Source organism: Fusarium oxysporum, chromosome VI (assembly GCF_013085055.1).
Source record: "Fusarium oxysporum Fo47 chromosome VI, complete sequence".
In the NCBI taxonomy this organism is placed as follows: Eukaryota; Fungi; Ascomycota; class Sordariomycetes; order Hypocreales; family Nectriaceae; genus Fusarium; species Fusarium oxysporum.
The window spans coordinates 652,269-677,728 of NC_072845.1; the positions used below are offsets into that span (position 1 = coordinate 652,269).

General features: G+C 50.0%; 10 protein-coding genes and 1 non-coding gene across 11 annotated transcripts; 3 read left to right on the forward strand and 8 right to left on the reverse strand.

Moving 5' to 3' along the window:
* Window positions 1-46: 46 nt before the first annotated feature.
* FOBCDRAFT_162787 (major facilitator superfamily domain-containing protein) lies at window positions 47-1,865 on the reverse strand. The gene is made up of 5 exons (XM_059608407.1): window positions 1,580-1,865; window positions 1,528-1,534; window positions 1,029-1,478; window positions 397-978; window positions 47-348 (listed from the first exon to the last, which is right to left on the reverse strand). Exons 1-5 carry the CDS (start codon window positions 1,837-1,839, stop codon window positions 97-99), a joined length of 1,551 nt encoding a protein of 516 aa, XP_059465079.1. The 5' UTR covers window positions 1,840-1,865; the 3' UTR covers window positions 47-96.
* A 573-nt stretch (window positions 1,866-2,438) lies between these two features.
* On the reverse strand, window positions 2,439-7,476 carry FOBCDRAFT_162789 (ABC-2 type transporter-domain-containing protein). Its single transcript, XM_031187329.3, has 2 exons — window positions 4,407-7,476; window positions 2,439-4,359 (listed from the first exon to the last, which is right to left on the reverse strand). Exons 1-2 carry the CDS (start codon window positions 7,336-7,338, stop codon window positions 2,555-2,557), a joined length of 4,737 nt encoding a protein of 1,578 aa, XP_031038464.2. The 5' UTR covers window positions 7,339-7,476; the 3' UTR covers window positions 2,439-2,554.
* Window positions 7,477-8,383: 907 nt separating this feature from the next.
* On the forward strand, window positions 8,384-9,408 carry FOBCDRAFT_225055 (uncharacterized protein). Its single transcript, XM_059609681.1, has one exon. The coding sequence runs from the start codon at window positions 8,865-8,867 to the stop codon at window positions 9,192-9,194; it is 330 nt and encodes a 109-aa protein (XP_059465080.1). The 5' UTR covers window positions 8,384-8,864; the 3' UTR covers window positions 9,195-9,408.
* A 132-nt stretch (window positions 9,409-9,540) lies between these two features.
* Window positions 9,541-10,944, reverse strand: FOBCDRAFT_202636 (cytochrome P450; the record flags this gene model as incomplete). Its single annotated transcript, XM_031187326.3, has 2 exons — window positions 9,541-10,465; window positions 10,508-10,944. 2 exons carry the CDS (start codon window positions 10,942-10,944, stop codon window positions 9,541-9,543), a joined length of 1,362 nt encoding a protein of 453 aa, XP_031038461.3.
* A 539-nt stretch (window positions 10,945-11,483) lies between these two features.
* Window positions 11,484-13,666, reverse strand: FOBCDRAFT_320253 (uncharacterized protein). Its single transcript, XM_031187325.3, has 6 exons — window positions 13,611-13,666; window positions 13,328-13,563; window positions 12,912-13,277; window positions 12,448-12,868; window positions 12,065-12,399; window positions 11,484-12,019 (listed from the first exon to the last, which is right to left on the reverse strand). Exons 1-6 carry the CDS (start codon window positions 13,648-13,650, stop codon window positions 11,693-11,695), a joined length of 1,725 nt encoding a protein of 574 aa, XP_031038460.2. The 5' UTR covers window positions 13,651-13,666; the 3' UTR covers window positions 11,484-11,692.
* A 582-nt stretch (window positions 13,667-14,248) lies between these two features.
* Window positions 14,249-14,322, reverse strand: FOBCDRAFT_t161. Its single transcript has one exon. It is a non-coding gene; the product is annotated as a tRNA-Val (tRNA).
* Window positions 14,323-14,500: 178 nt separating this feature from the next.
* FOBCDRAFT_320254 (uncharacterized protein) lies at window positions 14,501-17,281 on the reverse strand. Its single transcript, XM_031187324.3, has 3 exons — window positions 17,103-17,281; window positions 15,228-17,052; window positions 14,501-15,179 (listed from the first exon to the last, which is right to left on the reverse strand). The coding sequence occupies exons 1-3, from the start codon at window positions 17,227-17,229 to the stop codon at window positions 14,630-14,632; spliced, it is 2,502 nt and encodes an 833-aa protein (XP_031038459.2). The 5' UTR covers window positions 17,230-17,281; the 3' UTR covers window positions 14,501-14,629.
* Window positions 17,282-17,626: 345 nt separating this feature from the next.
* FOBCDRAFT_320255 (beta-lactamase/transpeptidase-like protein) lies at window positions 17,627-19,148 on the reverse strand. The gene is made up of 4 exons (XM_031187323.3): window positions 18,577-19,148; window positions 18,241-18,532; window positions 17,987-18,186; window positions 17,627-17,930 (listed from the first exon to the last, which is right to left on the reverse strand). The coding sequence occupies exons 1-4, from the start codon at window positions 19,099-19,101 to the stop codon at window positions 17,715-17,717; spliced, it is 1,233 nt and encodes a 410-aa protein (XP_031038458.2). The 5' UTR covers window positions 19,102-19,148; the 3' UTR covers window positions 17,627-17,714.
* Window positions 19,149-19,790: 642 nt separating this feature from the next.
* Window positions 19,791-22,034, forward strand: FOBCDRAFT_225059 (uncharacterized protein). The gene is made up of 8 exons (XM_031187322.3): window positions 19,791-20,094; window positions 20,141-20,437; window positions 20,486-21,214; window positions 21,265-21,280; window positions 21,328-21,398; window positions 21,445-21,529; window positions 21,577-21,739; window positions 21,794-22,034. The coding sequence occupies exons 1-8, from the start codon at window positions 19,885-19,887 to the stop codon at window positions 21,924-21,926; spliced, it is 1,704 nt and encodes a 567-aa protein (XP_031038457.1). The 5' UTR covers window positions 19,791-19,884; the 3' UTR covers window positions 21,927-22,034.
* A 1,115-nt stretch (window positions 22,035-23,149) lies between these two features.
* Window positions 23,150-24,347, forward strand: FOBCDRAFT_225061 (HPP family-domain-containing protein). The gene is made up of 2 exons (XM_031187321.3): window positions 23,150-23,648; window positions 23,701-24,347. The coding sequence occupies exons 1-2, from the start codon at window positions 23,382-23,384 to the stop codon at window positions 24,289-24,291; spliced, it is 858 nt and encodes a 285-aa protein (XP_031038456.2). The 5' UTR covers window positions 23,150-23,381; the 3' UTR covers window positions 24,292-24,347.
* A 325-nt stretch (window positions 24,348-24,672) lies between these two features.
* Window positions 24,673-25,308, reverse strand: FOBCDRAFT_275121 (uncharacterized protein; the record flags this gene model as incomplete). Its single annotated transcript, XM_031187320.2, has 1 exon — window positions 24,673-25,308. One exon carries the CDS (start codon window positions 25,306-25,308, stop codon window positions 24,673-24,675), a length of 636 nt encoding a protein of 211 aa, XP_031038455.2.
* Between the last annotated feature and the right edge of the window lie 152 nt (window positions 25,309-25,460).

Sequence of the window (25,460 nt, forward strand, 5' to 3'; positions counted from 1 at the left end):
TCTATACTATATACCAGCTGTTCACCAGACAACTACTTCTCTACGTATCTCACTATCTTAAGCCTGCAATTGGCCATTGTCAAACCCTGTCCCCGTCTAACCAAGGTTGTTCGGGCTCTTGGCTCGGATCTTAGGTCCATACAAGAAGAAGATCACGGGAACAGGAACAAGCGCCAGCGCCAAGAACGCAAGGATACTGTTCCCCCAACCGAGACCAAGATCATCGTACATAGACAGTCCGGCGAGAGGAAGCATAGCGCCAGCGAGGGATCGGAGGACTGTCATGGCGGCGACGGCTGATGCTGCGTAGGTGATGTACGCGTCGACGAGGTAAGTTTGCAGACACATCTATAATTGTTAGCAACTCATGTCTTGATCAGTATGAGGACAACTTACCATGATACCCATAAGGCCAAAGCAAAACAGCGCAACGCCAATCATGGGCACAATCCAATGCACATTCTGATCCGCCGCCCAACCATACCAAAACAACGCCCCCACAATAAGCAAGCCCGAAGGCAATGTCATCCAAATCGGCAACCGATCCTCCGGAACCGTCTTACCGTTCTGCTCAATCTTCTTCTTAATAACAACATCCGTCATGACCCCAAACGTCATTGTACCAAGCAGCATTCCAATACCGGTAGGAAGATACGCCAGACCAATAGTACCAGTGCCGAAACCGTATTGCTGCGCAAAGACGAAAGTGAAGGTGCTGAACATGAGATACAGCACGCCGTAGACGATGGCGACGTAGAGCGAGAGGATGAAGACGGGGAGGTGCGTGAAGAGCATTCTCATCGGGCGGATGGAGGCGTTGCTAAGGCGTTGTTTGGGCGTGAGGCCGTCTTTGTCGAGGATGGAGTATAAGTCTTGATTGCCGGTTTCTTTTTTGAGTTTGGCGGCTTTTGCACGGAGGAGCGTTGGGGCGTATGTCTCTGGGGCGGCAAAGTAACAAAGCGCAGCGATGAAGCCAGTCTAAATGGTCAGCCACGATATGGAGTACACCCAGAGGTAAAGGCACTTACGAGAATAGCAATCAACCAGAATACCCAGCGCCATCCAATAGCCTCAACCATATACCCACCAGCCAACGGTCCAATACACGGTCCAAGTAAAGGTCCCATGGCCCAAACAGCCATAGCCTTACCTCTCTCCTGCACCGGAAAGATATCCGATATAGTACCCGATCCGTTAGTAACAGGCGTCGAGCCCGTGAAACCCATCAAGAAGCGAAAAACGATAAGCATAGGCATGTTTTGGCTCAGTGCTGTAGCAACGGTCATTATGAGGAAGAGAACATTGGCGATGTTGAAGACGATGGCGCGGCCGTAGATTTCGCTGAGCGGTGCGGCGAGGAGAGGGCCGAATGCGAAGCCGAGGACGTAGACGGAGACGACGAACGTGGCGATGTTGCGGTTGGATGTTTCGAATTCGCGCATGATGTCTGGGACGCCGGGGGCGAACATTGAGGAGCCCTGGATTTGTTAGAGGAGAGTGCAGTTAGGGTTGAGGTTAAGGACGCACGAGAGGTCTGAGATGTTAGCGAGGGTATGAGGAAGAGGGAGAGGGGACATACGTTAGGAGGGTCATGACGGAGAGGGCGCCGATGCAAGTCCATTTCTTCCTGGCAGGCCAGTTCATGGGATTGTTTGGATCATCAGGGCCATCCCAATCAACAGCATTCGGGTCTTCAGGCTGAGCGACGTCTTCTTTCGTAGCTGGACTCTCTTCATCCTTCTTCGCAGCGCTACCAGTGTAAGAAGGCGTGAGCGTCCGCTGACTCGCAGGTCTTTCAATATCGATCGAAGCTTTGTTTTCCGCCATCGTGAAGCTCATGAAGTCAAAGAGTACTACAAGACGAGAGACGGAAGGGGTAATGAAAAGATATTTAACCAAGCCACGGCACGACCAACGAACCAATAAGCGAGTGAATCGAAAGCGAAACCGAGAGATGGCGGAGAAGAACCAATCGCGTCGCTTTTTCGGGCCCGTTTTAAAACCCGCGCCGGGTCTGTTATGCGGGAGCCCCACACGGATCTGGCGATTTCCGTACCGTTAGTTATGCAATTCCACGGGATTTGTGCAGAGTTGTGCAGAGGGCGGCCGGATGGCCCCTTTTAATTTGATCCGGGGACGGAGTTGTGAATACATGTATTTCACGCCGCGAGGCGGTGACGCGATGAGTTGTTCGGTATCTGTTACGTTTTAGAGAGGAGTTGATTCTTGGCGAGACCTTTATTACTACCTTGAATTCATTTGTTCATGAGGCAGCCATCTGTTCAATTGAGAACATGGCCGAGTATACGTTATACGCGTTTATACGCGTATACGTTGCCCCCCCGCAGTTTCCGACCATGTGAGGTTAATGCTATTTTTATCCTCAACCTTATCCTTATTTCTATCTTATCGGCGTCACTAACCTTTACAAGTAGCAATTCAATGCGCAACACGATCAATTCAATCTATCCATATAAACAATCTAGACCACCTGATTCCATATTACAACAAACCCACTCAAAGCGTCACCATATCTACCTCCTGCGAACTCAATCTAAGCCTTCCTCTTCTGCAACAGTCCCTTGAACGGATTCTTGCCTCTGAAGCGCATCCACGTAGCAAAGTAAACTACCGCATAATTAAACGCGATGAAAGCGCAGAAAATGCCAAAGTCCCTCCAGATATTCCTATAATACACACTGAAACCTGCTCCAAACTCATCACCAGTAGCATACTGGCAGAACTCACAGTATCCATCTGAGCCAGTGGTTACATACCCTCCAGCGCGCTGAATAAATGGCTCAACATACTCGTCGCACGATTGACCGCTCGGCGGCTCAAAACGAGCAAATTCGCCCTCCTCGCAGCGAACGGGCTGGTCGTGAATCGCAGCGCCCAGGAAGGCTTCGAGGAGGTAGTGGAAAGGAGTGAGCCAGTACATCCATTCGCGCCAGAAGGTAGGCAAGCCTTGTGGGGGGACGACGACGCCGCAGAAGGAGACGACGAAGAGGAAGAAAATGGGGACGAGGAGAGATGCGAGGAGTTCGTTGGGGGCGAAAGCAGCGATAGCTTGGCCGAAGGAGACGTAGTAGAGCTCAAACAGCAGAACGAGCAAGAATGCGAAACCAGATGTGAACGCCGACGCACGCCAGCCGAAAACGCCCCACCACCAGCAATTGAAGTAAATACCACCCGCGACGATACGATACGGAATCTCGACGACGACAACGGCTGTAGTCCAAGCTACCCAGCTGTAGATCTTGGCGTTGTTCTCTCTCCACTGGAAGATCTGACGCGATTTGAGGAAAACGGGCTGGAGCTGCTGGATAAGAGGCGGACTAATCGTGAGCGTCATAAAAATGGAGAACAGCCTGTTCTGGTAATCAATCGATGCGAAACCGATCTTGTAGAATGTGAAACAGTTGAAGAGACCGGTTGCGATGTGAAGCATAAAATTGCCAAAGATGTAATCAGGTGAGCGCCAGAATGACACGAAGCTTCGACGAACAACGGCGTATGTCTGTGTCGATAACGGCATTGCGTACTCGCGATCATCTTTGAGACTCTTTGAAGGTTCAACATTGCGTCGACGCTCAATCATCTCTTCAATCTCCTGCGAACGCTTCTGTCGCTCTGAAGACTCTGCCCAGACATCGCCCCAGTCTTGACCATCGTAGTCAGGATTTCCAGCACCAATTGCATCGAGCATGTACTCCGCTGGGTTAGCATGCGGGGGACACTTGGGACCGCCGTTGGACTCGAAGTAATTGATCAAGTTCTCTGAATCATGGCCGAGAGGTCCGTGGTAGACGACGCGGCCGCCTGATTTGAGAAGCAAGAGCTCGTCGAAGTTTTCGAAGAGAACAGCAGAGGGTTGGTGGATGGTACAAAGGACCGCTTGACCGGCGTCTGCGAGTTTGCGCAAGAAGCGTACAATGTTAAACGCGGCGCCTGAGTCAAGACCAGAAGTCGGCTCATCCAAAAACATAAGCAGTTCCGGCTTTGACGCTAGTTCAACACCAATCGTCAAGCGCTTGCGCTGCTCTGCGTTAAGACCTTGTCCAACTGTACCGATGATGGCACCAGCAATATCGCGCATCTCAAGAAGATCGATAATAGTCTCGCAGTACTCCATCTTTTCCTGCTTCGATACTTCTTTTGGTTGACGAAGTAGAGCAGAGAATTGGAGGGCTTCGCGTACAGTGGCGGTGGGTTCGTGAATGTCCATTTGTTCAGCGAAGCCAGTTGCGCGCTGGAAGGATTTGGGAAGGGGACGCCCGTCGACGAGAAAGTCTCCTGTGATGGTGCCGAAGTTGAGACGTTGGGCGAGACCGTTGAGAAGAGTTGTTTTGCCAGCGCCTAATACTGTTAGAATGATTATGTCAATGAAAGGGAATAAAACGTACCAGATGCGCCCATTAGAGCAGTTAATTTACCAGGGCGAACGTAGCCTTGAACATCATTGAGAAGTTTCCGCTCGCCTTTCTCGTAGGGAATCGTGTAATTGATGTTCTGGAACGTAAAAACCGTTTCATTCTTTGCGACTTCTTGGGTGATCTGTTCGTCGCTCTTGGTACGTTCAGCATCACCGTTCGCGACAGGATCACTGCGGCCAGACTCTTCATCGTGCTTATCGCCCTTAGCTCGACCGCCTGTTGCGATGGACTCTTCGACCTTTTTAGGAACTTGTCCTCGCTTGAAGACGGTGATTGCGCCGCCGCCGACGTTGGGCTTCATAAGTTCCATACCAAGAGCAGTGAGGAACACGAAAAAGATAAAGAACGCCCAGAGAAAACCGAAGTTGCGCCAGAGGTGGGAACGGGTGTATGTGAAGGATTCTTGGATGTACGCGGCGCCAGATACAGAAGTTGAGCCAAGCGATGCACCCGCAAGAGTACAGCCTTGGTTCTGAGGTCGCGCATTCGGACCTTGCGGTACAAGATACGGCGGTTCGCATTGGAGAGTGAGGTAAGCGAACTCATTGGCCATGAGACACTCAAAACCATACTGAATCCAATTGATCCAACGTAGCCAGCCAAACCAAGGATGCATCGAGTCCGGCGGAATAAGATAACCCGTATATACAACGAGAATCTGAATCGCAACACCAGTAAACCTCGTCGCGACATCCAACGTCCCGCACCACGCTGAGATAGCCCTGAAGAACGCATACGTCACCATAGTGACGAGCCAAAGAATAAGACACGAGATGAAAAACTGCGACGCCGTTCGCGCGAGGTTGGCCATGAAGTAGATGATCACGTTGAAGATGATGACTTGTATAAAAACAAGCGGGACATCAACGACTGTCTGTGCGATGGCGAATGCAGAGGGGCGGTAGAACGAGAAGGATTTGTGCTTGAGGAGAATAGGCTTTGACTCAAAAGCAGCGGTTTGTTCAGCGAGGGCAAGAAGGGCGTTGAAGAGAAGAAGAAAGAAGAGTGCACCACCACGAGGAAAAGCTCCAGCCGCTGTGTCGGGAAGATTGTAGAAGAGCGAACCGACAATAAGACCTTGGAACAACAAACCGCCCCATTTTCCAAACAGAGACGCTTTGTCACCAAACATGACGAGGAACTGGCGGTGCGTGCAGGCCATGACCTGTTTGTGGAACGCAATCTCATAGTTCTTCTTCTTACTCTTCTCACTCTCATTCCTCCTCCGCTCCTCCGCCAACGTCTCAAGCTCAGCCTCAAACTCATCGATATCACGAAGATTCTTCTGGTAATCCTCGCTGCGGCGGTATGCATCAGAGAACTCCCCCGCCGTGCGCGGGATCCGATCTTCCCAGCCCTCGCGAACACTGCGTTCATGCTCATCCGTCACACTCGTCAGAAAATCAGCTGTAGTCCACCGCTCAGGACACTCAAATCCCAGCTCCATGAAATACTTCTTCGCATCTTCTGCGCGTCCGTAGTAAAGACATTTTCCCTCATCGATGAGCAATACCTTGTCAACGAGGTCGTACAGCGTCTCACCAGCTTGATAGAGCGAAACAGCCGTTGACGTATCAGCCATGTTCGTCATAGCGCGAATAGACTTTACGTACTCCACCGCCGTACTCGCATCAAGGCCTTTACTGGAATTATCCCAGCCCTGTACCGAAGCGCGCGTAATCATGGCTTCTGCGATGGAAACGCGCTTGCGCTCGCCGCCAGAAACACCTCGAATAAATTCGTTACCGACTTTTGTGCCGAGGGTGTGTTCGATCCAGAAGAGCTTTGTGACGACGCGCAGAAACTCGCGGACGTAGTCTTGTCGTGTTTCACCTTCGAGACGGGATTCTTTGCCTGGTGTGCGGGTCTGCAGCGCGAAGGTGAGGGTGCGCTTTACAGAGAGGGTTGCATAGTGGAGGTCGTCTTCGGGGTTGTAGATGATCTCGCCGCGGAAGTCTTTCGCCATTGTCGATGCGTCCGTTCCGCCGTATGTTACTTGTCCTTCGACGGATTCGAAGCCTGCGCGTTGGTTGCAGAATGTTTTGAGGAATGTACTACATCCTGCGCCTGGACGTCCAAGAACAAGGAGTAATTCACCTGGTCTCACACAGCCGTCGAAGTTACTGATGAGGTCTCTGACAGGTGGTTTCGCCATCGCAGCTTTCGGTCCTTGGGTAAATAACTTTCCCAGCTTTCGCGGCAGGCCCAGGAAGAAATCCCCGACAGTAGGTTGAAGGCTCGACCCGAGACCAACACCGCGAACAGTGAGGTTACGAAAGATAACACCGCTATGTCGCGTCTTTTCCTCTTCGCTCTGCTGCTGGCGCTTTTGGCCAAAGATACGAGACATGAGACGGTCGAGTTCTTCATTATCTTCGTTTTCTTCTTCTTTTTCAGCGGGTGTTGAAGCGTTGGTGCGACGACGGGAGAGGACGCGGAAGAGATCATCTTCAGTGCGATGAGACTTGCGCTTCTCGAGGGGAGGTTTCTCATTTTCGGTGTGCGATTTGATTGGGGCAAAGATTGGTTCGTCGGGTGCGTCGTCGTTGGCAGAAGATGCACTCTTGCGCTTTTCTTCGGATGATTCGCCGTGTGGAAGAACAGTGCTTGATGAAGAATTGCGATCGAGAACAGGCGCGTGTTGCTGCTGGGGCTCAGAGGTCAACGCCCCAGTCGCGCCAGATGAGGCTGTACTGCCCAATGCCGCTGAACTGCCGGCGGTGACATGATCGTACGTCGTAAAGCCAGGGCTTGCCGCAGTATCACGGCCCGCAAACCCGGCCTCAAGTTGTCTATCGATATTTCCCGTTGGGGTAATCTGATCAATCGAGTTGACGCTTGGCGTGACAGGAAATCCGCCCGGGATGTCTTCATCCCTAGGCGTAGGTCTCTCATCAGCCATTTCAACAAAAAATAGCAGAATAACCTCACGGCAACGATGATGAACACTCTATTCTAGGTTTACGGGCATTGACCATAATAAACAGACATTCTTTTTACTTGTGATATATCTATGACGACATCAAAGAATGGTCTAGTCGGTCTTTCGGACATGCTGGAATTGCGACGGGGCCCGGGCGTTGGGTGGAGATTGGGCGTCATAGATTGGTAGAGTAGGTTACCCTGTAGCTTTCGGAGAGACTAATCTTGACTTGCGAGTAACATACACTACAGGTCAAGTTACGCATGACGTTGCAGCGGCATTTTTAATTGTCCGAAGGAGGGAACGTGTCGTCGGCTGAGGCTTGTGATTATCAGCTTGTCATACACTTTCAGCTTTGACCTTTCGGAGGATTTGTTAGATCGTAATCTTATCTTGGCATCTGTCGGTCACGAGCGGATTGCAACCCAACCTGGCGAGACAAGATTGGGGCAGGTTGATAATGGAATATTGTGAATATATTCATTTTCTTCGATCTGTGCGATTGATTGCATTCACTGTCTTTCATACGTGTAAGACTTGTACATGCTGTGTAACTGCACCCGTGACAAAAAGATTCGTCATACTCACAAATGCGGCGTCTTGCACTCAAAGACCCGTATCACTCACTCACTGTACAGTATGTCTCCCCAATCTCCACCGCCAAGCTTCCATCACTTCTCACTAAAAAAACGACACGCGCGATGGCACTAAAACATTCCGATTACCAGGAATCCAAGCACTTTAACCAGGGGAAAATTGAACTAGACTAAGGTGACTAGACTAGAACATTTGAAACATGACCAGATAAATATCAGATCATGGCCTCCGTTGATTATCGGGCATTCATCTTGCCATTTCGAGACTGCTGCAGCGATGTTTCAATGTCTGTCTCAGCTCGACCTCTCATATCTCAGCGTCAATAAGGCGGGCGCCAATTAACCGCCGATAGAGACAATTCGCACTTTTACGCTCGGATAAAAAGAGCCGATTGTGAATTAGTGGGAGATGTACCCGCGCTTCTAATCTGATCTGTACCTGGGTTTAAATCGTGAAGCTAAGCTTAGCTTGAAGTTCAAAACACCAACACCAAAGACCCAAGATGTAGAATAAACGTGCTTTTTTTTTTTTAAATGTTTTGAGAGCAAGAAAAATGAAGGACAAGTGCTGCGACATATGCTGCGGCATGTGCCGCACTCAAAGGATCACATTCTCATCCCCCTCAGCCCAGACCCAGCCCAGATGCAAGCCTCGAATGCATAGAAAGCCCTTGTGTTACACCAACCTCAAGGGCATTCGATGCCCAACAGTCCTCTCGCGATCATCGGACCGGTCCGACAAGCTTGATTCGCTAAATATACTGAATTTTGCTTCTGTGGGCGAAAGGTAGTCCCGCATGCATACTCCTGCTGGTCAAGGTATATATGAGGCCCAAATCCCCCATCTCAAGACTACTACTCAACTAGCATTTTTTTTTATCATTTCATCACCACTAAGACCAAAAAACCATGTGTCAAACGGTTGAAGAAAACGGAAACAAACCGCAGAAGCAGAGTCAGAACTGCTGCATGCAATCCTCGGCTACGCGATCTTCACAGGGTCCTGCCGATCAGCCTCAATATCACGTCGAGACCTTCCCCATCCCCGCTCCTCAATCGGAATATGATTTTGATCACCGGAGAACCATCACCATTGAATCTCAGCAGCGACTATGGCCTCAGGACATCTGGGTTCACAGTCCACATGGACGACAGCTGTATCAGCCTGTATTGATGTTTGAGACGACTGCCCCGGAGGACAAGATGGAGACGAATGGACATGCTTCTAAGAGCGGTTAATGTCCTCAACACCTGGACGGAGAAATCTTGGTATGCGATGCGATATGGGATGTTTGTCTGGAGGAGTCGTGATGGGAAAATGGAATTGAAAGGGAATGGGACGGTATGTTGGAGAGTCTGTGATGACATCGCCAATCACTGATGATCAATTGGGATTTATTTGCAATTCGACAAAAAAAAAAAAAAAAACCAATAAAACCATAAAACAAGAACAAGGGCTTTCTACGTCTGTACCATCGCATTTGGGGTCACTGTACTAGCATAGAGAACACGATCGATGAGAAATATACATCACAATCAATTCCCCAACATCAACATGATCACCTCACTCTCACCAATTAAAGCTTCAACACTCAAACCTCCACTCAACATCCTCCCATCCCTCCCTCATCGCTATCTCAGCTCCCAACCCAGCGCCATACCTCTTAGGCCGCACCGTCCCGCCCGCAAGTTGCGGCCCCAGCATCTTGACATCGCCAAACCCCATCCCCACAGCCTCAATCTCAAAGCCTAGCAGCAGAGCAGACGCGAACCCAATGATCTCTGCGAAAGCGAGGTTTCGGCCTGGGCAGAGATGGCGACCGCCGCCGAAGGGTATATACGCTGCCTTGCGCTTGCGCTCCTCTTCAAAGTTTCCCTTGGAAGATGGGAGGAAGCGCTCTGGATTGAAGACGTTGACATCTGCGCCCCAGACACTGTCCTCGTAGTGTGCTACGCCAGCGGGGAGTTGCAGGTCTGTACCCTTTTTAAGAATATATGTTGTTCCTTCGGGCGTCGTGATGCTTGTGTCTTCGAGGATGCGTCGCATGCTGAGGGTCTGGTTCGCAAGACGTAGTGTCTCGCGATAACAGCTCACCAGCAGAGGAAGCTTCTCTTCAAAATCCGCTATATTAAACGTCGCACTCCTCTTCCCATTATTATCTTCTATAACAACTGCACCTTCAGCTTCGGCTCGTATCCGCGCGAGTAGATCCGGTCGGTCGAGGATATACAACAAAAGCCAGTAAAACGTCGGCACAGCATTAAGCGTCGCCACATTCGGAAGAATAACCTCAAACTTCCCGATCTCATACCCCGTTAGACCGTTCTTTCGCAGTGCCCCGGCGCGATTTCGTACGAGGGCGGAGACGCTGGGATCGTGGATGTCGTGGTCTTCGGAGTACCATTTGCAAGCGATGTTTTGGAGCGTGGAGCGCGCTTTGTAGGCTTTTGGCATTGTGATTGATGGGAAGAGCGAGAGGAGGAAGTAGGGGACTGATTCTTCGAAAAGCCTGGCTTGTTAGCGGTGCGAAGACGCGGGATGGGGGACGTACCACATGTCTTCAATTAAAGAGGGATCGCGATTGAAAGGATCGGTGTCGCCGTAGAGAGATCGCGTTGTAGCAAGGCTCATAACATCGCGACACCAGAGATAAAGATTCTTCACGTGTAACCGTCCATTTGCGACCGTCTCCTTTCCCGCATTGATCGAATCGGCACGTATCGTCGCGTGGTTCAGCTTCGCAGCGATGCTACCCAGGAAATGCACATTCATCTGATGCAAATGCCTAACCTGGAAGCTCGCATGAATCGCCTCTGTAAATTCATCGTAAACTCCCGGTACTTTAACTTTCGCAAAAGTCTCGTGCTTCAGCGCGAATGTCTTTTTCGCGTAGTCAAAGACAAAGGGCTCGAAGGAGGCGGTTTTGTTGCGGAGGAGGGTTTGGAGGAGCGCGGGATCGAAGGCGGCGTAGACTTTGCCGTTGAGCATGGGCAGCGTTGCGATTTGGACGTGAGGGTTCTCATTGCTGCGATTGACGTGTTAGAAATTAAGGTAGAAGAGGGGAGAGACGGACTGGATTATTCTGCTGTAATCTGCTTGGTGACGAATTATCCCGATGATGTGTCCTACCCAGGGAATCGACGGTTTCACGACTGGCGGTTCACGTGGGTCAATGCGGGGAGTTAGTAGGCGGTTTAGCAGTGAGATCGCCACTATAACCGCCAAAACGGTTGTACTCAGAATTGTGACATTTCCACCGCGATAGTCAACGAGACTTGTCAGTAGTGATTGAGAAGTCATCGTCGCTGGTGATGGGGGAAGATGAAGGAATTTGAGCGGATTTATTTGATGAGCGGTGAATTGCTAATGCTGCTGACTGTATTGGTGCCTGGCATCGCTAGTGCTGAGGCCGGGAGGTCCGATCAAGAGGAGGAATTGACCAGTCGTGGTGTATTCGCTTCCATGCTCGCATTGTAAGCAATTGACTTGAAGGATTCAGATTCTGTTCATTGCTGAAGATGCCATCATTGAGCTAGAAAACCGTCTATTTCTTTAAGTCGCGAGGTATTATGGCTAACACTTGAAGCAGCACGTAGTCTAGTTGGTGCTGCTCCAGGGAAGATGCACTGAAGCTTCCCCACTGCTGACGGGACCAGCGTTCAACTGCCGACAGTATGAAACGTTTCTCTATCAACGACCAAAGGGTAGAAACTCAAAGTCCCAATTGATGCGAAACTCAAAGCTTCGCGACAGGTTTCTCCGCCTTGATCTGCGCCTTCAGAACCCTCCTCAGAATCTTCCCACTCGGACTCTTAGGAATGACATCCATAACCCTAACACCGCCCTTCAACCATTTGTGCCGCGCCTTATGGCTCTCAACATGCTCACAAACAGCCTTTGCAACATCCTCCTCCTTCAAACCATTCGTTTTCTTACTCTTTACAATAAATGCTAATGGGACTTCGCCTGCGCGCTCGTCGACAATGCCTATGACTGCGCAGTCATCTACGTAAGGATGGTCAAGGAGATGCGCTTCAAGTTCTGCGGGAGCAACTTGATGGCCCTAAAGAATTAGCAATACTTTTGAGCAAGGGTTCGGGGCGCTTACCTTGACTTTTATAAGCTCCTTGATTCGATCAACGATAAAGAAATGGTCGTTTCCGCGTGGGGACTTCCGCACAAGCACTTCATCGCCTGTCCTCAACCACCGCCCATCATCACGGTATACAAACGTCTCTGCGTTAGCCTTCTCATTATGAAGATATCCCAGCACTACATTCGGCGCTTGGACGTATAATTCGCCTGGTGTTTCGTAGGCTGTGACTTCAGATCCGTGCTGGTCGATGATCTTGACTTTTGCGCCGGGGAGGAGAGAGCCTGATGAGCCGAGGACGGGATCTGCTTCGCTTGTGTGAAAGACCGATGGCGAAGCCTCCGTTAAACCTGGTCCATTAGTTTTGAAGGGATAGTGGTGGCAGTGAATGAACCTACCGTAGCCTTGGCTGATTCTCCATTTTGGATATAACTCGAGTAATTTCTGAATCGTCTCACCTCCCAACGGCGCAGCACCCGAGAATACAAGTCTCACAGAGTCGAGATTGTATTTCTGGCATTTATCCTGGTTACTCAGAATCTGCACAATGATCGGCGGTACGACGCTAAGCTGCTCAATGCGGAATTTCTCAATAGCGGCTAGAAGTTGATCGAGTTGAAAGCGCTGCAGGACGATGATCTCATCGCCGCGATACTGTGCTATATGGGCGATCACGACAAGGCCGTAGATATGGCTGAAGGGTAAAAGACCGAGAGCTACTTGCGTGTCGATGTTATCTTGGGCGCGTGTTATGGACTCGAAGGTATGGATCATGAGGGTACATGCGATAACGTTGTAGTGAGAGATCATAACGGCTTTCTAGGCTTGTTAGACAGAACACATAAGAATATGGTATACGTACGGGAAGACCTGATGTGCCGCTTGAGTAGCACAGATACGCGACTTGTCGTTTTCCCTGCCCTGGCGTCCAAGCTGGTACATTCAAAGGCGCAAGATTCTTACCCTCTTTGATGAGATCTTCAATTGTTTTGAAGGGTTCTTCAGAGGGAGTCTCAGGCAACGGAAGCAAGAAAATATGTTTTTCGGAAATTCCAACGGCGGAAGCTGCTTTGATAGCAGTGCTGAGAAGAGGAGCGCATGTGAATAGTGCTTTAGCACCAGATGATCGAAGTTGATGTTCGAGTTCAGAAGCTGAGTGCGCTGAACTAGCAGGCGTGACGATGCCGTCTACACGGTGGATGGCGTGTGTAACGGGGATGTAATCAATCTAAACAAGCCATTAGAGCTGTGAAATTCTCGTAAGACTGGTGGATTTACCGTGTTAAGAGCGTAAATCGCCACGACTCTATCCCAAGCTGTTCCATCGTGAGGATCAAACCCGACAGTTTTCGCTAGCCCGCGTGCAAGGAAATCAACACGCTGTGCAACCTCTTCTGCAGTCCGCGACTTTCCCGTTACACCGCATGTATACGGCCTCTTCGACTTCTCAAAGTTTTTTCTTCCTGCTTTTTCGGTATTGATAAAGTCTGCTACACTGATTGAATCCGGTATATCTATTCGCATTAGTACTCCTCCTTGCAGAGCGGGGCGCAAACAGTACCGGGCAGGTTAGGGACCCAAGAGGGAGGATAAAACGCCATTTTTGCTGAATACAAGGTGAGATTGGATATTGGAGGGGCTTGGCAATTAGATTGGTAGGTTTTTTGATCTATTTAAGCTATGTTTGGACCGAGGTTTGCCTGTTCAAGTTCCGCGGATGAGATACCGAGCTGTTGATCTGGTATGGGGAGTGGACCAATTAGACGGGACGGGATTGAGGAGCGTGGGGAAATCTGGGGAAGACACGTGAGCGATCTTCGTGGGGTTTACCCTGGAGGATTGGGTTTAACAGTTCTGGTGAGTGAATCGTCATTGGGGAGTGAATAATGAATGAATTGGTAGATGTAGCCTGTACTTACTGATGTTATTCTATATCGGCTATTGCAACGCAATAAATGCAGGTACAGACCTCAAGATTCCAAGATTGAGATACGCGACAAACTCAAATTGATTTGCCCTCCAATGAATTACGTCAAAAATGAAGAGTCTTGGTGTGAAACTTTATTACCTGAAATAACTTTCGACGATAATGATCGCAACACGTGAAGCGAAAATTCAATTGAGTGCTGCAAAACAGTATTATGCTTCACGGAAAGCAGCTGTCGTCGCCAGATTGTGCTGAACGATAGGCAAAAAACGTGGTTCCGCCCGGGATCGAACCGGGGACCTTCTCGGTGTTAACGAGATGCCATAACCAACTAGACCACGGAACCGGGCTTTAGCTTTAATTGGTTGAAAAACGGTGCGCCAATTAGAGCTCAATTCGTGCAATTCATAGCACGGATTGGTCAGGCTTGGTCGGGTTATGTTTTCAACGTTGAAGCTTATCGAGTCTTCAACGTCGCTGTGTCAATTAGAGATAGATAATTGTAGTTTTTAGGGCATTGTACGAAGAATATCAATTTCATTCATGACCTATGCCTTGATTAATATCCGACATTGCCTGTAACGCCTGTGATCTGCATACGTTTACCCCACCAAGCCCAATTCTGGTATAGCATCAAATTCACACCAACTCCATCAAACCGGCAGCCTCGTCTTGGCCCTACTCAACGTCTCAGCACACCTCCTCGCAATATCACTCTTCTTCCCCAAAATCCACAAGATCCTGATACACTCCTCCCCCCTCCCCAACCTCTCCTCCAACTCCTCCCCCGCCCTATCAACCTGCAACAGCTCATTAACCTCGCCCATCCAATAATTCGCCGCCTTTGAAAACGCCCGTATCAGAATAACAGTCCACGGTTCAGTGAGTATCATGCACTGGTTAATAGCGTGATGAAATTCTGAGAGCGTTGGCACGATAAAGGTGCTGTTGTCCGGGGCGGTCACGCGCGCTAGGTCGGATAGCTCTCGGGCGCTGCGCTCGCGGATCCGCATCACCCATTTGCAGTTGGAGCGGGATTGGCTCGGGGCGGGAAGGCCGAGGGCGTTTTCGTCGATGTGGTGGATTAGATCGGCGAGAAGGAGGACGCCGAGATTCCAGTGGGCGCAGATGCAGATGAACCAGCTTTGGATGCGCCCTGGGATGGAGTTGTAGTTCTGAAGAAGTTCTCGGAAGAATGTGCCACTGAACAAATTAGTACAAGGATAATAGTCAGAGGTAGTGCGGACTTACTATGTCGTGTTCCAGTATCGATAAACCCTTGCAGAGCGTTCAATAAACTCCTCAACCTTCTCCCCAGATTCTCCCTGCCTCAATAAATTCTGCAAATATGCGACATGTCGAAACATCAACACCTTAACCGGTGCAGATCTCGTAACCGCCTCAGCAGCCTCTTCATACGAACAAGGCCAATGGACATTCTGCCTCGGCTTCTCAAGGCTATCCTGAATAAACAGCGGAACATTCCAATCCGTATCACCACGCGCATCATCATGCTGACTATTCGCATCCACCACAACAAGCGGTCGCTCACTCATCGTCGAACTGACCGTATCAAACATGACAGTCAACCAGTATAACAAACTCACGGTCCCGGCGTCTTCGCTGCTCATTGATGCCACGAGGTTGGCGCGCTTGCGGCCTTTGGTGAGACCTTTTCGCTCAGCGTCGTACCGGTATTTTAAAGTGTGCATTTTTCGGGCCGCACGTTCCATGAAGATTGGCGGACCGTCGTTTTCGATGATGCTGGCGATTTCGTCGGCGACGGACTGCATGTCGTATACGTCTTCGAAACAACCTGATGTATCTACATCGCTGTGCTCTGTGTCCTCGGGATCAAGAGGTTTTTGCGTAAGACCGAAGATCATCTCGGCGCAGACGACGCGGTAGGACTCAACGTCTGCGACGTCGTCAAGAGCACGTCGTGCTTGATCCCAGATATTGCGTTGAAGGTGTCGATCAAATTCCTCCTTGAAATCGTCCATGTACTCGTTCAGTGGGTTCTCCTCTGCGATGTTATCAAGTGAGGGATATCGTTCTCTGTGTCGTCGTGAACTTTGAGCCCATTGCGTCGCGAAAGCCATGATACAGAGATGAAGAGCCTTGGCAGACGCTGAATCCTGTTGGCGGGTCATATGAATTAATTGCGTTGATTGAGCTACACGATCGAGGTTCATGGTGCGTCGCAGAACTCGATTCGTCCATGAAGATCCCCATTCTGCAAGATTCCCTGGTTGAGACACGGTCTTCTGCTGCCGACCGAATGGACACGTAACTTCATTCAACCAACACGATAAATTATGTTCCAGCACATCGTGATAAATCTGTAAAAGATTCGTCGAGATCATCAGGTTGTTGGACTTTGTCATCATCGATTGATCCATAGTGAACGACGATAACGAACTGCTCTGTGTATCGCTCCATGCAGTCGACACACGACGCCGTTTCGTTCTTCTCCAGTCTTTCTCATTATTCGGACTGACGGCGATGAGAGACTGCGCTGGTTCCGTAGGACTAACGGTGGGGAACTGCGACATGGATGCAGCGTCGAATTGAAGTTCAGGCGGCATTGTCGAGTCTTTGAAGAATTCCCAGGGCTCACTCAACGGTTCCTCCGGCGCAGTGAGATCCTTGAATTGAATGCCGTAGAAATTAGAGTCAACAGACTCGGTTTGTTCAGGCACAAAGTCAAATGGTAGCGCATCGAGTGAATTGTCGAGAAATGAGGGAACGTCTAGACTCGTGTCGATTTCTGAAAAGACCGGCACGGGAGGGAGTGATTGCAAAACAAAAGATTGTGCTGCTGATTGGGCATCAAAACTGCTATCATCCGGGATTATAGAATTCGGTGTATCGCGCGTGTTTTCCGTTGATGTCGATTCTCGTCGTGTAGAAGTTGAATCCCGTCTCGAGGGGACAATACATTCAATACCTGGTTCTCCCCGCGCAGCCGCAGCAAGAGCATAAGAAATCTGAATCTGAGTCCACGCCCAGTTCATGGTACACTTTTTATGAGTCTTGGTACAGTACGAACACGGCGATGATTGAGCTAGAGGTGCTACGCCATTTGTCAGCGCTATTAGAGACTGCTCAGGCGGGGGCACTCACGCTTCTCGCCTACAATCATCTTGCCATCACGGAGAGGGTCCATATTTCTCGGAATCTCCAATGGCGGAGCGTCGCAGCCCCTCTTTGACTTCCTACACTGATCGCAGGCATATTGCGTTCTCTTCATGGCTGTCACGAATCTGTAATGATGATGTCGATTTAGGGGTCTTGGAGCAAGATAGTAGCGTGGAAAATTGCACTGATGCCAAAAGTGGGCGAACTCGGGTTAAAGCTCTCCCCTCCCTTGCAGATATAACCCCTCCCCGTACCCTCCGGACCCCCGGATTCCCACCTGATCCGAGCGTTTGTTTCCCCGCGTTCTTTGCTGTTTTGGTTTAGTGCAGCCAATCAAAGTTTATGTTGGTTTGGAGGGAGGGGGACCCCTGGGAAATGCTGGCTTACGACTAGCAGCAGCCTCATTTTTAATGATTTCACTGTGTAGATCGAGATGAGCAGAGTTTCTAGACTCTTCCAATATCGAGGTCAATGTGTAACTTTACGCGAAGCATTGAGGCTGTGAAGTTTTGAACGGGCTACGCCGCAATGTCTCAACTGACTCTCTCATTCTGACTCAACTACCTATAATCCTTGCAAGCTCAGATCTCATCTCATCTACAGAACAGCCTTGTAAATCTCAGTCTCAACAGCCGCCCAGAGCCCCAAGACCTTGGCATCAGCAAACGGCAGAATCTGCGTACAAACAATACCCCCAACGCCATGCTCGCGATCAGCCCACCACCAGAGATTAGCTAGACCAGCCCACTGAACCGTGCTCTTTGATCGCCCTGAGAAACCTCCATTGGTGAGCATGAAAGTCAATCCCCAGCCCTGCGGTCCAATGGTTAGTAAAATAGTGTCTGCTGAAATGCGGGGGAGCGTCGTACCTGGGGTGGATTTCCATCGACGGGGTATAGCTCGCCGATTGGGTTGGTCAGATCTGGTTTGGCAGCTGGGATGGGCTGACGGCTGAAGTTAGGGAATTTCTCGATGCTGTTGCTTAGCATGAGATCGACTGTTTCTTTCTTGAGTATTTGAGCGCCGGTCTTGGGACATGTTCCGCCGTTGAGCAGAACAGTAAGAACCTCTGTTGAAATCAGCATCCGTTCACCCGCACAATATGTCAAGCGTGTTCACTTACTGCCGTATTCTTGGGGCTGCGCAAACATTCCCGCGCCGCCGCTATGGAAGATTGAAGCGATTTCACTCGCATTGTCGGTCACTAGAGGAAGACGCTGGAGATGGTCACGCGTTCGCAGTGTACCGTCTGCGTCTCGCTGATGCATGTGAGCTAGTTTGGCGCGCATATCTTTACCGGGAAGCATGGACATGTTTTTGATGCCCAGAGGCTGAAAGACGTTCTTCTGGAGATAATCGTTGAGACGCAGACCGCTGGCTCGTTCAAGCGCGATGCCAGCCCAGTCAATTCCGACCTGAGACGTTAGTTGAGGTTGAATGAGATAGAAAGCGAACTTACGCCGTATTCCCAGCCTTCGCCGGGTTGGAACAGAAGAGGAAGCTTGACGATATCCTCAATGCGACCAGAAAACTCATCGATACCAGCAGGATGACTCCAGTCCCTCAACCGCTCATTAAAAAACGTATATCCAAAGCCCGCAGTATGCGTCAATAGCATTCGCAGTGTAATCAGGTTCTTCTTCTCCTCAAAGCTCCCATCAGGCTTCAAGACCTTCAAACTCTTGAGCTCAGGCACAAGATTCTCAAGATGTTCGCCATCATCGAGTTTCAGCTTTCCCTGTTCCACGAGCTGCATGCACGCAACACCAGCAAGCATCTTGGTGCACGAAGCGATCCAGAAGATGTTATCCAGCGTCATGGGCTCATTGGTCCCGACACCGCGCGTGCCCGCTGAATGAGCGAATATCTCACCGGATTTGTCGACCAGTACGACCGTAGTACCGGGAATACCGGTCTTTTGGTCGGCGCATGCATCGTCGATTATGCTGCGCAACTTGGATGTCGCTTGGGCATTGATAGGCATGTTGGGCAGTACACGTATAATCTGAGATTTGAATGGGTTGATCAATTGTTACAGAACTGTCTGCAATACCCTAGTGAAGCTATCTATTTATACTGCTAGTCGCAATGCGCTTAATTCCATGATAGTGTAGCCTTGGCTTGTGAAACCATGGTCCGACCAGCTCACAAAGGTTATTAAGTCATATGACAGGATACACCCGCATACAGCACCTTACTCTATTCTGTCGAACCCCGCCCTTGCGCAATCTAACTGAGTTCTTTTGACCAAAAACACCAAGGATTCTAGTGTAGATCCTTTCCCCAAGCTTGCGGACCCGCACCCGCAGATACGAGTGCACAGACGAGGGGTAAAACAGCAAAACCCGCTCCAGCTTAACAAGCATCTCGACTTACTGAGGATGCGGCGCCGCGTGCGCTCGGCAGTTGATGGCGTCCGAGGCCCCGTGGGGTTCGATCCGGGGTAGAACATGCGGGGAACACAATGTGCTGTAACCTCGCTGTGTCTCGTTCGGTAGTATTGCATGACGGAGCTGGCATTGAGTTGTGGCGAGGCGGATGCGGGTACGCAGTTACGCAGGGCGGAACGGAGGCCGGTCTTTCACATGATGCTACTGTAGAGTTTCACAGAGATGCAGGTGTTTCGATTTGATGAGGTATGCAGGGCCAACTGCATACGAAGAATAATGTTTATAAACTGGTTGTGTTTCCTGTAAAGTAAAACATTCGCATCACAAGCAAGTCTTTTCATCTTAAGCATTACTCTGTTATTAACTATACTTTTACAATGGGCGAGCAAATTCCAGTTCACAAGAAGTTCAACACTGAGCTTACGGATTACTCCGTCGAGCATCATGGCGATCAAGGTGTCTATGCCGATAATCTCGAAGTAGACGCTCTTGTCGTCGGTGCTGGCTTTGCTGGTATCTTCATGCTCAAGACCCTCCGTGATCGCGGCTACAAGACTGTTGTTTACGAAGCCGGCAACGATACTGGAGTAAGTAACTAACTGCCAACCTAAGCATTGAAGGCTGACGGAATAGGGCACTTGGCGATGGAATTGCTACCCTGGTGCTGGTGTCGACTCCGAAGTCCCTGAATACGAATTCAGCTGGCCCGAGGTTTACGATACCTGGACTTGGCCTTGCAATTATCCTACCTATGCTGATCTTCGCGCTTACTTTGACCATGTTGACAAGGTCATTGGCGTCAAGAAGGATATCGCTTTCAACACTGTTGTTGTAGGCGGCAAGTTTGATACTGAGAGTGGTCGCTGGCATATCCGCACCGCTGATGGTCGCGTCGCCAAGGCCAAGTATCTCGTCCTAGGAACTGGCTTTGTAAGTCTACCTACAATCATCAATGGTGACTTGAGACTAACCTCATAGGCTGCTCGTCGATACATCCCCGACTGGCCCGGCATGGACAAGTTCAAGGGCATCATCCATCACTCCTCCTTCTGGCCGGACGAAAAGGTCGACGTCACCAACAAGCGCTGCGCCATCATCGGCACCGGCGCATCAGGCGTCCAGATCACCCAAGCCTGGGGTCCCGAAGCCGGCCATCTCAAGGTCTTCCAACGAACCCCCAACCTCGCCGTCCCCATGCGCCGCAAGTACCCCTCCGCCGAAGAACAAAACCAAAGCAAGAAGTTCTACCCCGAGCTCTTCCGCTACCGCGAGGAGAACTTTGCTGGCTTCCACTACGACTGGTACGAGAAGAACACCTTTGACGACACCCCCGAAGACCGCGAGGCTCTGTACGAGCAGGTCTGGAAGGATGGCGGTTTCAGATACTGGGTCGCTGTTTACAAGGATAACTTGTTCAACGCTGAGGCGAACAAGGAGTCTTACAAGTTCTGGGCTAAGAAGACGCGCAACAGGATCGGTGATCCTAAGAAGCGAGATCTTCTTGCGCCGACTGTGGATAACATGCCGCATTACTTTGGTATCAAGCGACCGTGTCTCGAGTATGATTACTATGAGCAGTTCAACAGGGAGAATGTGGATGTTGTTGATATCAAGAACAATGCGATCAAAGAGTTTACTGAGACGGGTATTACGCTCGAGGATGGGACGCATCATGAATTTGACGTCATTGCTGTTGCGACTGGATTTGTAAGTCATTCTGCGGTTCTTGGATGATGGACTCATGCTAACGCGTATAGGATGTTGTCACTGGTGGTGAGTACGGTTTTCCGAGAGAGGTTTGAGTATGCTAATGATTTTAGTGATGACGCAGCTTGGTCTTCAGAGCATTGAGGGCGCTGAACTTGAGAAGGAATGGAAGACTGGTGCGACGGTATGTATCTCCTCCAAAACCTTCACATCACCTCTAACGTGTATAGACCTACCTCGGCGTCACGACCCCCGGCTATCCCAACATGTTCCATATCTACGGTCCCCACGGCCCAACTCTTCTCAGCAACGGCCGTAAGTCCTCTGTCAGCAGTCATATCTTCCTCGCTAACAGTCCCCAGCTACATCCGTCGCAGTCCAAGGCCGCTGGATCGTCGATTGCATCGACAAGATCAAGAACAACAACATCAAGTACATCAACCCCGAGAAGAAGGCCGGTGAGGAATGGAAGAAGCACATCGTCGAGCTTAACAACAGGACTCTCTTCCCTACTACTCGTTCCACGTGAGTCAACTTCCCACTACAGATTGAATGACCATTCGCTGATGATGTGAATAGATACATGGGCGGCTCTATCCCTGGCAAGATCTACGAGCCTGTTTGCTACTCTGGTGGTATTCCTGCGTACAAGATTGAGATTCGTGAGGCGCTTGATACTATGAAGGGTTTTGAGATCGTCAAGAATAAATAGACTCTGACGAGGGGTTTGTACTCTGGCTATCTCGAGCTCTTGCTGGAGTATGAAGTGTTGGTAGACCTTAGCTTTTTAGTTATGCAAATTCATGATTCTGTTCTTTCATACTATTGCGCATTGCATTGGGTTCATTGAAGTGATGTCTGCTTCTTCAGAGTCTTTCAACATGCGCATATGTAGTACTTGGAAGCTCGCTCGTCGTAATAGTATCTGAGTCTTTGACAGGTTGCTTGGCCTTGGTGGCTTTTGAACAAGCATATGAGCTGCCCATCATTCTCGATCGCAAGTTATGCGCTTACTTCCATGTCGCGTTGGTGATGCATATTGATGTCTGCCCCAACCAAGACCTATGTGAACTACGAATGTCGCGTCGCGTTCGGCTACGTGCCGCATCAATGGCATGTCCATCGCAATGTCGTCGCGTCGCATTAATTTTTCCTGCACAGTAAATGGACGTAGCATCTGCCCCTCGCCAACAAGACTGTATCTGAGCCAACTGAAGCAGGTGTTCCGCATATTTGTACTCAGGTCGCGACGCATCGCATCGCGTGAATGGCACCGTATTCAGTCGCACGCACATCATCCGGCAGTTCCGCATCGCATCGTATTCCCGAGATCCAAATCTTGAGATCCTTTTCGCAATTGGAACATCTCAAGATGTGACAGGCCGAAATTGTACCTGCATCTCCTCGGCGGGTATGTTCTGACGGGTAACCCGGATGTACAGGCAATGTTCGGTAATTCGTAGGTATTCAATCGCGACGCTCATCGATTCACAGCAGTGCCAAAAAAAAATAAAAAAAAATAAAACGATTCTGTTCCTTCAACAGTGATTATTCAACAGATCTTGATCTCGGCGTATCCGATCGCATATCCACCATTAATCATTCACAAGATCAAATTCTTCCCTCGGTAATCAAAGGGATAAATAATACCAGCCAAACTAATTCATTATGTCATAGTTTCGGAACGTGCAACACCGAACAAACCCCGTGAGCAAAGCTGTCCAACCGGAATAGGAAACTATGGGGAAACGACCCACAGTTAACCGTCCAGCATTGAATTTCTGTTACGAAATCGTCTCGCGAAGATGCCAATGAAAACGAGCCCGGCTCAAACGGCCTTGTATTACTCACTTGCTTTGCCTGTGCTTTTGCCGCTGGTTCTGGTGTTTTTCGGAATTATGGAAGGCTATGTTGTCATTTAGTGCATCTCCGCGGCTTAGGGCAGTGGTATAAGGGCGCTGGCCTGCACTGATTCATTGTTCATTTCCTTGAGGGTATCGTCAGACATTCATTGAACAGAGCTGGGACAAACATTGACGCATTAAAACGACATCATTACTAATTCGACGTTTCATTTCATTTTCGACCCATTTTCCCTCTTTCATCATTGAATCTCATACATCACCTGATTACCCCGGACTTTTCATCTCAGATCATCTCAGATCTCATGTCGCGTCTCAACCCGACATCGTGGATTTTCGATATCGATCGATACGTCAATCCATATATTCCATCGCCGCCATGGCAACATATTCCGTATCCTGTCGCATACATCTTTGGATACCGACGCGATAAACCAAAGAGCATTGGGACAATTGTTCCGGTGATATGGGCATTTATCGGAATATTTCTCGCCCTTTCGGTGATTGAATTGGCGTCGGAGCGCATTCCCTCTTTTGTCGAGAGAGGCGCTCCTATTATCGTTGGATCATTTGTACGTTCTGCGTCATCCTGACGTGTTCTGGGTTGATACTAATGCTTTGCAGGGCGCTGGCGCTGTTCTCGAATTCTACGCCATCGAATCTCCCCTCGCCCAGCCACGAAACTTCTTCGGCGGCCAAATCATCGCCGCCACAATAGGCGTCAGCATAGGAAAGCTCTTCCTCCTCAGCTCAAACTTCCACTCCATCCAGTGGCTCGGCGGCGCCATATCCTGCGCGACCGTGACGTCCATAATGGCCCTAACAAAAACAATTCATCCCCCCGCCGGCGCAACCGGCCTTCTCGCAGTCGTCGACAACCGCCTTCTCGATCTCGGCTGGTTCTTCATTCCCGTTGTGTTATTCAACTGCACGATAATGTTTGGTGTTGCGCTATTGGTTAATAACATCCAGCGCGCTTATCCTGTTTATTGGTGGACGCCGGAGGACTTGAAGGGGATCAAGACAGAAGGGCAGAGGGAGAGTGTTGATGAGGAGAAGGGGCAGAGAACGGATGAGAGTGATTCGGAGAGGCATGAGAGGCATGATGGGAGGGAGATTATTATGAAGCCTGGTGGGAACTTGGTGTTGCCGCAGCATTTGTTCCTCATGCAGGAGGAGTTGCAGTTGTTGGAGGAGATTGCCAACCGATTATAGGTTGCTCAAAAGTGTCGCATTGCATAGCAATTTGAAAAGCGATTATTCTGGTCTCATTCATGTTCGATCAAAACATTATCTCGTGACTCATTGACCGTTTCTGACAAAGACATGACATTCCCGTAACGTTCCTAGTGCCAAACCAGTACAGCCCCGTCTGACGAACACGAGATCCTCAATGCTCAACAATTCTTTCTCCTACAAAATCCATCAGCAATATTGTGTACTTACTCCAATGTTAACAAAGGATTTCCTCTGTCCTCTCAGGAACCTTTCTACTCAGTGTGGCTTACGCCAAAAATACTCGTTGTGTCTTTACACTTCACCGTAAAGGGTAGTCTGGTGGGAATCGCCAACCAATCAACATGCTCCGGGGGTACCTTAGTAGAAGTCATATGGGCTCAGACGACCACGTTCCTCTTCATCTCGAAAGCTGAATCTCTCAATATACCGCGGCGCACCATGGTACCTACGCTTCCGCGACACAGGCATGCTGTTGCAAGGCGCGTTCTCCTCGTCTTGCAGGCGCTGCTCATGCTGTCGTTGGAGCTCGTTTACATGACGCTGATGCCGCCGCAGCTCGAATTGCTGCTCTTGCATTCGATGTCGACGGGATAATTGAGCCTGACCAATCGCGCGTCGCTGGCTACCGCGGTTAATGAAGAACTGAAGATTGCGGCGGGTGCCGCGACCGTTGAGGGGACTTCTGAGGGGGTTTCGCTGGGGGCTGGTTCGAGGTGAAGGCTGGCGAGACGGGATTGGCCGCTCCATCTCTTCAGGCGCCGGTTGTGGCGGGGTGATGACGGGTGCGGCGTAGAAGGGTTGAATGTCGTAAAGCGACGGAGATCGAGGTGATTCAGGTACCGCCATGGTATCCGGTGATGAGGGCTCTGCCTTGACAGCAGGGCTTGCCTCATTCTCAGCGAAGCCGACCTGTAGCAGATCGGGATTAACTTGACCAGAGAAATATGCGGCCAAACCTTGATCGAAATACTCGCTGTCAAATCCTCGTTCCATTTTGATACTGGTTCCGTCTTCAGCCTGGTGAGTGTTTCCAGTCCCAAGAGATCTGCCGGATTCGGATATTGCGAAGGAAGAACACAAAGTCTGTCTTGCCTTAATGTACTGGATTGATGATTGACACGGCGTTCGTTGACTTTGGCAAGACT

What these genes read in the sequence shown, in the direction of transcription:
- FOBCDRAFT_162787 (XM_059608407.1), bottom strand. Translation starts at nt 1,839, where the DNA reads ATGAGCTTCACGATGGCGGAAAACAAAGCTTCGATCGATATTGAAAGA. An exon ending in TCTGGTTGATTGCTATTCTC is followed by an intron (nt 979 to 1,028) that starts GTAAGTGCCTTT and finishes CTGACCATTTAG; the next exon opens with ACTGGCTTCATCGCTGCGCT. An exon ending in TTGGCCTTATGGGTATCATG is followed by an intron (nt 349 to 396) that starts GTAAGTTGTCCT and finishes TAACAATTATAG; the next exon opens with ATGTGTCTGCAAACTTACCT.
- FOBCDRAFT_162789 (XM_031187329.3), bottom strand. Translation starts at nt 7,338, where the DNA reads ATGGCTGATGAGAGACCTACGCCTAGGGATGAAGACATCCCGGGCGGA. An exon ending in TGCTCTAATGGGCGCATCTG is followed by an intron (nt 4,360 to 4,406) that starts GTACGTTTTATT and finishes TAACAGTATTAG; the next exon opens with GCGCTGGCAAAACAACTCTT.
- FOBCDRAFT_225055 (XM_059609681.1), top strand. Translation starts at nt 8,865, where the DNA reads ATGTGTCAAACGGTTGAAGAAAACGGAAACAAACCGCAGAAGCAGAGT.
- FOBCDRAFT_320253 (XM_031187325.3), bottom strand. Translation starts at nt 13,650, where the DNA reads ATGGCGTTTTATCCTCCCTCTTGGGTCCCTAACCTGCCCG. An exon ending in GCGGCACATCAGGTCTTCCC is followed by an intron (nt 12,869 to 12,911) that starts GTACGTATACCA and finishes TAACAAGCCTAG; the next exon opens with AAAGCCGTTATGATCTCTCA. An exon ending in GAGAATCAGCCAAGGCTACG is followed by an intron (nt 12,400 to 12,447) that starts GTAGGTTCATTC and finishes CTAATGGACCAG; the next exon opens with GTTTAACGGAGGCTTCGCCA.
- FOBCDRAFT_320254 (XM_031187324.3), bottom strand. Translation starts at nt 17,229, where the DNA reads ATGAAGAGAACGCAATATGCCTGCGATCAGTGTAGGAAGTCAAAGAGG. An exon ending in GATGATTGTAGGCGAGAAGC is followed by an intron (nt 17,053 to 17,102) that starts GTGAGTGCCCCC and finishes CAAATGGCGTAG; the next exon opens with CACCTCTAGCTCAATCATCG. An exon ending in CGATACTGGAACACGACATA is followed by an intron (nt 15,180 to 15,227) that starts GTAAGTCCGCAC and finishes TAATTTGTTCAG; the next exon opens with TGGCACATTCTTCCGAGAAC.
- FOBCDRAFT_320255 (XM_031187323.3), bottom strand. Translation starts at nt 19,101, where the DNA reads ATGCCTATCAATGCCCAAGCGACATCCAAGTTGCGCAGCATAATCGAC. An exon ending in GCGAAGGCTGGGAATACGGC is followed by an intron (nt 18,533 to 18,576) that starts GTAAGTTCGCTT and finishes CTAACGTCTCAG; the next exon opens with GTCGGAATTGACTGGGCTGG. An exon ending in GCAGCCCCAAGAATACGGCA is followed by an intron (nt 18,187 to 18,240) that starts GTAAGTGAACAC and finishes TGATTTCAACAG; the next exon opens with AGGTTCTTACTGTTCTGCTC.
- FOBCDRAFT_225059 (XM_031187322.3), top strand. Translation starts at nt 19,885, where the DNA reads ATGGGCGAGCAAATTCCAGTTCACAAGAAGTTCAACACTGAGCTTACG. An exon ending in AAGCCGGCAACGATACTGGA is followed by an intron (nt 20,095 to 20,140) that starts GTAAGTAACTAA and finishes CTGACGGAATAG; the next exon opens with GGCACTTGGCGATGGAATTG. An exon ending in TTCCCTACTACTCGTTCCAC is followed by an intron (nt 21,740 to 21,793) that starts GTGAGTCAACTT and finishes TGATGTGAATAG; the next exon opens with ATACATGGGCGGCTCTATCC.
- FOBCDRAFT_225061 (XM_031187321.3), top strand. Translation starts at nt 23,382, where the DNA reads ATGTCGCGTCTCAACCCGACATCGTGGATTTTCGATATCGATCGATAC. An exon ending in CTATTATCGTTGGATCATTT is followed by an intron (nt 23,649 to 23,700) that starts GTACGTTCTGCG and finishes AATGCTTTGCAG; the next exon opens with GGCGCTGGCGCTGTTCTCGA.